At 35.0% G+C, this 12,452-nt stretch overlaps 2 protein-coding genes across 2 annotated transcripts; both read right to left on the reverse strand.

The window, feature by feature from the left end:
• Positions 1–739: 739 nt before the first annotated feature.
• LOAG_06741 (zinc finger protein) lies at positions 740–6,172 on the reverse strand. Its single transcript, XM_020447235.1, has 12 exons — positions 5,996–6,172; positions 5,197–5,495; positions 4,860–5,081; positions 4,506–4,689; positions 4,266–4,363; positions 4,024–4,178; positions 3,809–3,913; positions 3,565–3,658; positions 3,303–3,467; positions 2,762–2,992; positions 2,376–2,592; positions 740–1,655 (listed from the first exon to the last, which is right to left on the reverse strand). Exons 1-12 carry the CDS (start codon positions 6,051–6,053, stop codon positions 1,609–1,611), a joined length of 1,875 nt encoding a protein of 624 aa, XP_020302513.1. The 5' UTR covers positions 6,054–6,172; the 3' UTR covers positions 740–1,608.
• Positions 6,173–10,446: 4,274 nt separating this feature from the next.
• On the reverse strand, positions 10,447–10,819 carry LOAG_06742 (hypothetical protein; the record flags this gene model as incomplete). Its single annotated transcript, XM_003142278.1, has 2 exons — positions 10,447–10,683; positions 10,766–10,819. 2 exons carry the CDS (start codon positions 10,817–10,819, stop codon positions 10,447–10,449), a joined length of 291 nt encoding a protein of 96 aa, XP_003142326.1.
• Positions 10,820–12,452: the final 1,633 nt, after the last annotated feature.

Consider the following 12,452-nt stretch of genomic DNA (forward strand, 5'->3'; position numbering starts at 1 on the left):
ACTTAAGAATTTTGAATGTATCCAAGCATCAACATATGTTTTTGTAGGTACACACCGATATTTGCGTTGTCAGATTTTAGACATCAGGATATATCGTAACATATGCCAGCCTTGGTAGTCAAAGATCAAATTGATTACTGTCCAGTTGCACGTAAACTGATTATAAGAACATCTCCGCATCTCTCAATTGTGCATCATAAAATGCAACAAATCAATCACGTCTTCCAAGTTCCCTCCTTTAATACATCCTTAATTTAAACTATCGAAATCTAGACTCATCCAATTTCATCATTTCTATACAAAGACATTTGAAATACCTACTGCTATTACTAATATGGAAAATTGCTTCATTCCCACACCATTTGAAATTCATAGCAATGAATCATTTTTCTTACCTCACCAATTAGAAACGGTAATAATTATCGACTTCCTTTATCTATATTCACGGGTATCGATATCAAGCTGTTAAGCTGGACAAAATTACTAAGTACCACAAATCCTGCAATATCCATTATAGATCTTACGTATAATACACACCATAAACACTGACGTTCCATAAAATTTAGGAATTTCCCAAACACTCCGTTAACCTTCCCTTCACACATAAGCAAACAACAGTAATCCCAAATTTCTTTTCTATCCAGACGACGATCCCTTTCTCATTTCAAATCATGTAACACTTCTTAAAAGCAAAAATCTCCATTGTTCGCCAAAAAACCATGGTGATTTTTTAACGACGCGCGACAAACCCAAATTCACTGATTTCGCCTTTAAAAACCATCTTTTTACCGTCACACTTACTCATACTTTCAATTTGCCACATATATTACCTTCATTGTAATATGATCTCGCAAATTTACCAGATATTTTTTATTTGGTTGACTATTTCGAGCTTACCATCAGATCTCGCAACTTTGATTTCATAGTATAACAATGTAACCAGCAAGAAAACAATGAAAATTATAACACACGTTTCGAAACAGTGAAAAGATACATTCCGAATGCGATGACAAAATGCGACGAACATTCGTTAATTTCCCTCGAAGATATGTCCAGACAGTGAATACAGATGAGTATGCAAACGTTTAAGCTTATCCCATAAGTACGAAAAATGACGTGCTTCGATCCAGGCAAGCACATCATGCTCTTCTCCATATAAAAGATACGGCAAAAACATACGTGACGAATGTTACCAAATCAAGGAAACATCTTCAGATGATCGAATGATATAGGCTTAACTAAGGTACTTACTGCAACTTTGTGCAAAAGATGTGATCACATCAACGAATAGAAAAAAACAAAAATTCCGAATATCCAAATAAACTTAATCCTGAAAGCTAAGCACATCATATCTGATTGCGGCAAGTGCAAAACCAAATGGAATCAACGGGATATAAACCAAACCTTACATACTGATGTTGCGAGATTCTGACTTGTTAAATTCAAGAAAATGACGACGACGTATATAAACGTAACAACAACAACACAATAAGCAAATGAGGAAATATGTCTGGAATTGCAATCTGCAAAAAAATTAAGCCAATGTGGATTACGTGAAGATTGACCCAGCTTATCACTTTTGAGCTGGCGTTTCAATTCCCAGCGCTTTTATTCGCCCTTATACATGACCCACACACGTGGGCTATCGATATAACCTGAAAGGCTTAATTAGTGTCCAAAAATGAAACATTATTTGAAAGGAACAAACGAAAAAGTAATATCAAGTGGAGCGCAAATGTGCCAATTACATACCAATAAACAAATCAAACATCATGATACCAATCTTTTATTTACTTTCATAGAAAGAATATATCACACTGTAAATTGATATGTGATGGGTGCAGTACACATTCTGGTAAATTTTTCCGTTTTCTGCAATCAACCGTACAGGAAATCTTCGAAGAAGAGCTCGCTTTGTGTATATGTGTGCATGTATTATGTATGTATGTATGTGTTTCCTCATGAGCAGAATTCTTTTTTGAAATTCGGCTTTAAAGTTTACTGAAATTCCTTGAACTTATAAAGAACTACAATCATTTCGACTTTTTTTTCAGATTTTTGGAGCTCTTTTAGACATTAACCAATAAGCACTACTGAAAAGCCAGAACAACGCAAATCCACATGTTTTATTGTGTTCCATTCACTTCTGCCAAGAACTTTTCTAAGGCAAAATACTGTTTTCACCTCTCCACATCCGCAGAATGTTTAAGTGTTGGAACAGAAATGTTATTAATTAAAGTAAAGCTATAATAAAGATAAAAAGAAAATCGACGGCAAATCCTTTTTTCCTGGATTGTTATCACCGTCACTATCGCTTGATCTATATCGCAAAAAATGCGACAAAATTGTCAAAAAATGAAAAACAAATGTCAAACCTGCATTTGACTCACTGGTCAAATAACCACCATGCTCTTGTAAAGTATGATCTTTAAGAGCACCCCATTCAGCGCATTTATGCTGGCATACGGAACAAATATAGCCATGCTCTTCTTTTTGATGTTCTTCCATCCAGACAAAACGATTGCATTTGAAGTCACAGATTCGACATTCAAATTTGATTATACCCGTATGAATACGCTCGTGTGTTGTCACCTTTAAGTATAGATTAAAATTCAGTTGTACATTTTATTACTCGCTCTCTGATTTCGTTGAGATAACAAAACTCGCTTTTTTTCCAAAATTAAAAATATTAAATTTTAAACATGAACTATCCCTTCTTCCAAACTAAATTCTGCATAGGAGATGGAAAAAAGAAACTGACCGAACATTCGCTTGTGAATAATTCATCGCAAAAGTGACAAGGAAAAGTTTTCGTGAAAACGTGAGCCATTTTTTTGTGCTTCCTGAGTTTTCGCGGTGTAAGAAATTTCAAGGTACACATATTACATTTGAAACCTGAATTCGCACCACGATGGAATTTTGCCCGGTGATTAAGCAATCTTTGTTGAGTGCAGAGATTCCTCAATGGCGTACATTCAAAGCAGATAAATGTCTGAAAGTAAAGCTATAAAGTAAAAGACCTATCAATCACTAGCTTAGTCCGTTCCTTAATAACTGAACCTGGATAAAATCAGAGACGAAATCTGTCTAAGACCACTCTTTTATCTTATATCGAACTGCGTCCTTCTGTTGCTCTTTCTATTTCATCGCTTCCAAAATCCGACATGATATTAATGCGTGCTAATTGTATGGATCTTACAATTCGTTGACTAGAAGATTGAAACAAAACATAAGGTTTGGTAATTTACGAAATGCATACACTTCTCACGAGATTATCTGAAATTCCCATTAAATAAAATTACCAAGTCACATTCATGAGCTGACAGTTCGTTTTTCGTTTTTACTGCTTTGAAACAACGTAAACATTGGACGAAATCAACGGTTTCTGGATGTTTCTTTACGAAATGCTTTTTCAAAGACACCTCATTCCTGAACCGTTTATCACAGAACGGACATTGTGGAGAGACCTAAAAAAAAAAAGAGCTTGTCAATCAATTCGAACTTCGACTGTTTGGATAGCTTTATAAATCAGCAAAAAAGACAATGAAGTCGAGATACTGATACTTTTTTCTTGTAAGAACGTTTTGGTTGACGCAAGAAACCATGTCGATCGAAACGTGCTGGGATACCACCACTTAATTCACCAGGCAACGGTATCCTAAAAAGTCAAAAAAATTGTACTTCGAGAAATACGAATGACGCAAAAGATATGGTGATAAAAAAGAATAAATGAAGGACAAAATTATTTGAAGCAAATTTCATTAGTCGATTAAGTCCCAGAAGTACCAGTTGGAAAGAAATGTCTTACTTGTCAACTTCGACTTCATAAGATTCCGCATCTATTTCATGCTCTGGTGGGATGTAACCTCCTGTTGCAAGTTCCTCAATCCGATTTGCTTCAAGCTCGGCCTGTCTGAAACTTTTCACAAAATTAAGGAAAACACCTTCTTGCAGGTTCCGATCTATATTCTTAATTAACCCAGATACTTCAACAGTAACCAGAAATCCTCAGTGTTTAAGAACCTTTGTTCGGCAATGTCCTCTTCCTGTTGTATCAAATACACCAGATATTCGGTATAATGCCGGTCCCGCAGATGTCGTTCATACAAATTTTTTTCAATAAAACGATTTTTACATACTTTGCATCGAACCATTTTAGCACGTATAGCTTTCCGTATCTAAAGAAATTAATTTACAATGTGAATCTCAGAAAACTGACAATATAAGTCCAGAAATTTGCAAATCTAAATGCAAAATCATCGGACCTCATCTGGAACTGTAGGATGTGGGGGAGGAGGTGGAAGTTCACTAAGAAGCACACCATCTTGAAGTCGTATTGGAAATGTCGTTTTATCTGATGAAGCTGAAATTAACATTATATTTTATGGGTCCACCAAATCATCTAATGTATCGCTGATCCATTTTTAATCATGAACTTTAATTAAAACCGTCAGTATGAAAAAATAGCGGTTAGTCTATAAAATCAGTTTAAGGCCACGATTTACCATTCGCGCGAACAATTTCCGGGTGATACACCCACTTCCTCGGTTGATTTTCTTTTCGGCTGGTTTCTAATCTTCGTCCGTACTGATCAAGCACAACTCTTTCCTTTTTCTCGCTTTCTGCTGATGTATTAATGGAAAACAACTTTGAAATTAGCCAACCAACACCAGACATATGAGATCGTTTCTAAAATAAAGACGCCTGGAGGAAAATACAAAACAGGTGCAAATTCATTTTCCGCAAGTCCACAAAAAATCATAAACATAATTAAGAACGACGAAATCAAAATCAAAAGATTCTTCGCAACAAGCAAAGTTTCAGAACGCCGAAATAAGTAAACATAAATGCATTAATACCTTCCTAAGTTCCCGAGCCTGTTTTTCTTGTCGTACAGCAACGGCAAGCATATTCCGCAGCTCATCACAATCGGGTCCAATTGGATTATACGGCCGACGTCGCACTTCACTTTCATCTCCACCAGCCAATTGCTCAATCAAAGCATTAGCTATGATTTCTTCCAAACCATCGTCATCCACTTCAATTTCTTCTCCCATCACCCTTTCATTCCCTTCGATCTCCTGATATGTCACCGAATCCGAATTAATCTTAATTTCTATATTCAAACCCTAAAGGAAAAGAATTCCGATATCTTAGTATGGGCTTATCTCACTTCTCTGATTCAAAACGAAATACCGTAGTTTGCAATGAAGCTTTGAAGCTCGGCGAATCACTACGGGATGAATTATCATCTCCACCATCATCCACATCGATAATAACACTTGATGACAAGAATTTGTTATCAGTTTTGCCCTCCATCTGCATCGCCGGAGCATTAGATGATGTGGCAACAGCAGAAGTGTAATGTTGGACCGGTGATGGCGTATAAACTGACACGTCCATTCCGCTACCATGTTCCGAAGATTCTGGCGAGTAGGGCTTATTGTAATCACAATCATACGAATTAACCGCCATAGTACAATCATCATATAGATCTGCAATTCACAATTCATATAACACTATCAAAACGAAGTACATACGAATGCATATTATTGGATCAAAAGAAAAAATACATGGATCAAAAGAAAAAAAGAAAATTCCGCGAGCAGTATAAAGAATATAAATAACGAAAATGTGACTCTCTAAACAGAAGAAAGAATCAAGAATTATTTTCCAATAACTTTAAACAATATAACTATCATTAACAGCAGGTTAATTAGATGAAAGATTCGACACTGATTTCTCGAAATTCCCCATCAGCAGAAAAACTAAACGAGACATGACTAGTTCTCGAAAATAGCAACTTTCTTGGGACTGGCTCCATCAGTATCAAAAGAAGCAATGTACTGCCTGAATCTACAATTCTAATAACCAAGGCTTCGAAAGAAACAGCCCTATGACAACGTGTAAAATTCACCGATGTCAGCTCGGATACCCAAAAAAAAAAATGATGAATGGTTCCAAACAAAACCTGCAATATCTTCCCTCTCCTCACCTTGAGCTGGATGTTTGGATAGAGTTACATGGTTTTTGAAACCGTTGTATGTTGACATCAGTATTCTTTCCGTTCTCTGTACAGCACTTCCTTTACAGATTCCCTTTCAATATTACCACTGATTTACTGCACTAATCATTGCAATTAAACATACAATCAAATTCATGAATCTGCAACAAATTCCACTTTTGATTTTCTCCTGCTCAAAATTAAAGATAAGCCAATGATGACAAGCGTTGTACCGACATTTCTAACAACAGCATGTCAGATTCTAACATAAAATCCGTTGCACAATGTGCAGTAACCATACCAGTCTCTGTTGTTAATAAATAATATGGGTCAGTACTAGCAATGCTCTTACTGTTTTAGAGCAAATTTAATTATTACCACATTTACATCCAGCAATTTGCAGAATGAAAGAATTGCGACTAGTCATTCTTTCCATCATGAAAACATCATTTACTAACTATGGATTGATGTATTGCATTTCCTAAAGCAATAATTGTATCTTTCCTAGATAGGACGACAAAGTTTCATTGTCCAAATAAATACTTTGACAGCAACTGCACCTAAATTATGCCAACTAAAAGATCTCATCGTCTTCTTGATAAGACAAAGACTTTTAACCATTCTGTAACATATACGATCTGATCTAACCTATCCCGTATCACAAGCTTTCACGTAGGACACTAGTCAAATTTCCAACTGCAAAAAAAAAAATCAAATCTAGCCTCAGCACACAAAACAACACTTACGCATTTTACAAGTAATCCTTTACTTGTTTCAAAAACAGCGTAGCATATTATATCCTGACGTGGAGTCAGAATCCCACGCCGACTCAACGTGAAACCAAACTCATCTCCACGTCGACCACCTAAACTTACAGCTCCCACAAAAATCGCTAACAGAAAATTGGCAGCAAGCCAAACCCGCTCACAGGTTTCGCTGTAAAAATTCATTCATGTATTGCAACGAAAGCTTCGTAAGAAGAATTTTATTTTTAATTCAGTTGGTTGACTTCACTCGCAATTACTCCTATTCGATTTACATTTCTTTACTTTGTTTTAAATTGAACTTATTCACATTACTTAGTTACTGCCCAAAGTTCATTTTCCAAGCATTACTGGAATTTTTCCCAAAGCCGTATTAATCAAACATTCGTCATGATCTTAATTGGATTTAATCTAATTAGTTGACATCATTTAAAGCTCTTTGTACGTTTGTTCATACACTGTTCCACTCTGATCAATATATCAGAATTCTAGCTCTATGTAGGCATGATTAGAGTTCGTCTGTCAGTTGCCTCTGTATATTATTTAAAAAAGTTGTTGCATTTCTTTTAAGTCTTTTTAAGTTTTCTTGAGATAGTTTCTTAAGATAGATATTTTTTAAAAATAGTTTAGTTTTTTAAGATGGTTTTTTCCAAAAAAATCTGAAAACTCAGCTTCATGCGCAGTCACGATGAGACTCTTTATTTTAAGTTAAATTTCTTTGCGGTGCAGTTGAAAATAAAAGTGCAATAGATTTTACTGGATGGTTTCTTCCTTCCCAATTCAATTTTCCACACATCTTCAAATTCTTACCACAAATAGAAGTTCATCCAAGTCATGAACAGTTCATCTCCTCAACAATGATTTAGAATGATGCAGATTCACAATTGTAGTCTTATATCAGTCTTCAATAAACTGCGTAACTTCTGCTTGATCGATGTAATAATGCAAGGTAAGGGGATCACTTTGTAAACATAAATCAGCTGTGGATGAATAGATACATTTTTACAATCTATAGAATATCCCAAATGATTCTTTTCAAAATGATTGGAAAATGGAACAGAATTTAAATCAATATTAAATTAAGAATAAGAGGTTTCAAACATGAAATATTTGAGAATTATTTCTTGTCATCATTATAATGGCGTTCTTCATTGGAAATAGATAAGAATTCATTATTAGTGCCGTTTATTAAGGTATTCATAATGATGATTTGATGGATGATCTGATGGATGGATGGATAATCAACGGATGATTTGATGTCACGGAAAATTGTGGGAAGAAAGCATTTCTGAAGAAATGAACTGATAGCAACCTAACACCGCTTAAACTATGTGAAATCAAAAATTGTCAACTTGTTCACTTATGGCAATAGCAGGTAACGTTATAAATATGACGACTCACTTTGTCATTTTATCAGGATTTCTGGCAGATTAACCAGTGCATGAATCGTACATTTTCATTCATCGAATAACTACTAGAATTTATGGAGAACCAGAATTCAGTGGCAAAATCTATCGAACAGCTGACCAACCTCATTTACAAATATCATATACCATAACATTGTTTTGATTATTTTTAACAGATTGTCACAAATTTTAAAATGCTAGAGAACTGAAATTATTAAAGGAGCAAAAGATCCATTAGATTTGGTAGATAAATCCTTCGATGGACGCAAATTTACTACCAAACTGACCACATTGTTTTGCCACGCATTAAGTACAACCGCTGAAAATTGTCCAAAACATTTTTCACTATGACAACCTTTTACATTGCAATATATAGTCGTTCATGTCCAGAAAGCTTAACCTGAGCATCAGTTGAGGGTACCAAGATAAAAGTAGGTCGAAGTTAAACGATTCAAGACATTTCAGAAGCACCCGAAGAATGAACTACAAACAATCATCGCTATCAGATTCCCAAATTACTTCTATCTCTCGGAAACTCAAAACTTGTTCTTCCATCCATCTCCCGAATTCTCTATCAAGCATTGGTTTCGTATCGTTTGGTCTCATCTTCCGTTCACTTTTAGTCATAGTATAATCACAAATAATCACTTGATGTTGCATTTTGCTGCCTTCGACACAATAATTTCATTTCACAAAGGAATGTTTCTTTGTTTTATGAATTCCGGAAAGATTCATATCAGATATTCTTCTTCCCAATACAAATAGAAGATCTCTTTTCCGAATTCGCTTCATCAAATTTTAATTCATAAAACATTTTCTCACATTATAACGGTTCAAGTAGCATTTTATATCTCAGTCAGTCGATTCTTTGCCTTAACTGATTAATTGATTAAGGAGTATAAATAAGGGGAAGATTACATTCATGTAAGGTTTTTACCGAAGAATAATCTTCTGAAAAAAATATAAAATTGAGCAATCGAAAAAAAATTGAGAAAATTTCGGATTGTCAGCACCAATACTTTCTTTTCAGTACCTTCTTGTTGTTCATCTGCATTTTTTCGTGGTTCAGGTAAGTTTCTTAGAAAAGTTAAGTTTGAAGTCATTTTTTTGCAAAATATTTGTGAATTTTATTTTCGGAATTGCTAGCCATGCCGGAGATAGATGGGACTTGACATAAACTAAGAAATTAAGCCCTAGATGGTTTGCATAGTTGAAGAAGAGTTCTAGGAAATGAAGGCGATAAGATGAGCGAAGCAAGAAAGGAAAGCAAGAACTAGAAAGTTTGGAAGGACTACAATGAGATATCGGATTAGAAGGATGATAGAAGCAACAATGGAATTTTTCGGAGGAAGCCAACCAGTCCCTCTCAATGATGACTGTTCTTTGATTTCAGAGGACTGTTTGGTGTCTCAATGTCCTTTCACCCTTGTTTACACCGACATCGTATATTTGTCCTTTGCATCGTTCTACAAATTCGTATTTTCAACATGTTTTTCTTTACATTTAGTCAATACGAAGAGCATTGAAGACCTTACTGCTTTTTATAAAATGCAAGTTATAATGCAATCAGTTCTCTTTGTAATAATAATACCAATTTCTGCACGACTGCAAAGTCAACATTTTTCGTTCCATTCCGGCTGTTTCATTCCTTTCGTAATGACATTCCGGCACTCCAGCATGTCATTATGCCCCCAATTTTTAACATTATTACGTATTTCACTATTTCAAGCCTATTTCATCATCAGTATCATATTAGGTTTCTAAAGTGATAACAACAATGGTCTGTGCGAGCTGTATCCGATCTTGCATCAGTTCCGGATCACTTCATATATTTGCCGATATAACTACTCCCCATCAAAAGAGAAAAACAAAACAGAGCACTTTACACAGTAATTACTGCAAAACGTCTTTGCTTGCATAAATTCGTAACCTGAAATTGTTCGGGACACCAAACGTTACACACATTAAAACACGTATTTGAAGTGTTTCGAAATTTCCATTTAGTTCCAAAAACAATTCAGGAAACCGACTCATCAAATTTCATCTACAGTGATAATTTGCGATTTGAATATACAACAAAAGATCTCTTCATGAAATTTGAATTTCAAATTCCAATATGCGTTAACAAATTTTGTTACTGTACCGAATAGAATTTGAGGTCTGTTGATGAACGGATACATCTGTATATAAATAGAAATAACAAAAATGAAAGAAGCGATATCACTGAGAGGGAATGCTTCGTTATTTCCGAGATATTTCACTCCCTGTCGTTTCAACCTTGTTCTCCTTTTGGTCCGGCCGGCCCTACTTCTCCCTTTTCGCCCCGCTCTCCCTGCTGTCCTGTCAACCCAGGCATTCCTTTTGGTCCTGGTTCTCCTCGCGGTCCGATATCTCCAGGATCTCCTCGAGGTCCTGGTGGTCCTTGCGGTCCTTCATCTCCCTTCTCTCCATCACTTCCATCCGGTCCTGGCGGCCCCGCCTGTCCCCGTGATGACGATGGGAGACAAGCCTGAAAACAAAATTTGCAAATAATTACAAGCATGCCTTCAAACTTAATCTTTTCCATTTAAAAACAATCCATTGAAACTTACTTGAACCACGAAAACAGCGCAAACGATCAATAAAAAAATACTGAAAAGCTGCATTGGTACTGAAAATCTGAAAATTTCTCAAATTTCTTTCTAATTATTCCATTTTTGGATTTTCAGATTATTTTTCGATAAACGTCTTACGCGAATGAAACTTTCCCCTAGGTAAATGATAATCGATTAATTAGAACATAGCAATCTTACTTGGGCTGTTATATTGTGAGAAAAGACTTTATGAAATAAATTGAAATTTAATAAAGCAAATTTGGAAGAGAAATCTTCTATTTATATTGAGAAGGAGGATATCTGATATGAATCTTTCCGTGAATTCATAAAACAAAGAAACATTTCTTTGTGGAATGGAATGATTATATCGAAGACAGCAAAATCAACATCAAGTTGACGATATCAGTAAAGGAGAGATGGATGCAAAAAAGCTTTTGAATCTTCGAGAGACAGAAATAATTTGAAAATCTGATAGCAATGATTACTTATAGTTTATCTTTCGGGAGCTTCTGAAATGTTGCTGTGGAGGTGTTGGGTAACGAAAAAGCAGCTAATTAAATGAAACGACGAAAGGATATTCATAATAATCGAGAAGTTAAGTTTAATAAATGAACTGATATGAACTGGTCGACTGATCAATAGACTGATATTGCAATTATCATTGTTGTATGCAGAAATTGGCATTATAACTATATTTTAATGAGCAAATAAACGATTTGATTGTACTAAAACTTGCATTTATACAAAGTAATAAGGCCTTCAATGCTATGTGTGAAGAAAAACGTGCCGGATGCGTCATTAATTTGGTTCTGTTCTACTGAATTTTTGGTTATAATTAAGTTATTCTTACAAAAAGTACTAATTGGATTGCGGATTCGTTCGAGTAACTCTAAGGCGTGTAGTATTAAGTAAGGTGCAGATGGCAAGTTGAACTTTTATTAAGCTTTCATGAAGTCCGAAGGTTGAAATATCGGGCCAAGCAAAATAGTATACAAATAATAACTGCAAATAATACTTGCATACCGGCATTAGACCAATTCCCAAACCACTTCTGTTTCTCGAACGCTCAAAACCTGCTTTTGTTATCTATCATCCCGAATCCTTTATGTATTGTTGACCTTCTTATCATTCGATTCTTTCTTCTTTCTGTTCATTTTTAATCATCACATGAAAGGGTTCGTTTAACTTTCACTGATATTGTCGGTTATCACTTGATGTTATATTTTGCTTCCTTCGATACAATCATTTCATTCCATAAAGGAATGTTTCTTTGTTTTATGAATTCCCGGAAAGATTCATATCAGATATCCTTCTTCTCAATATAAATAGAAGATTTCTCTTCCAAATTTGCTTTTTCAAGTTTCAATTTGAATCTTAAAATCTTTTCTCATATATTCAACGATATTATAATTTTCCAGGCGGATTTGTAAAACTATGACTTATCAATTATGATTTTGGTTTAAAAATTAAGGATGATAACTAAAGAGAAGATTCCATCGTCAAAGACTGCTCTTGGCAAATGATTTTTCGAAGCAACCTAAATACCTTGTTTGGCAATCCTTTTCTTCGGCCACTTGAAGAGTTTTCAAAAGNTTAAAAATTTGGAGATTTGAAATGAAATTCGAAAAATTTCAATCGTTATAAAATACAAATTTTAGATTAGCAGTATCAATGCATCTGTTAG

Source organism: Loa loa (genome assembly GCF_000183805.2).
Source record: "Loa loa unplaced genomic scaffold supercont3.214, whole genome shotgun sequence".
NCBI classification, from domain to species: Eukaryota; Metazoa; Nematoda; class Chromadorea; order Rhabditida; family Onchocercidae; genus Loa; species Loa loa.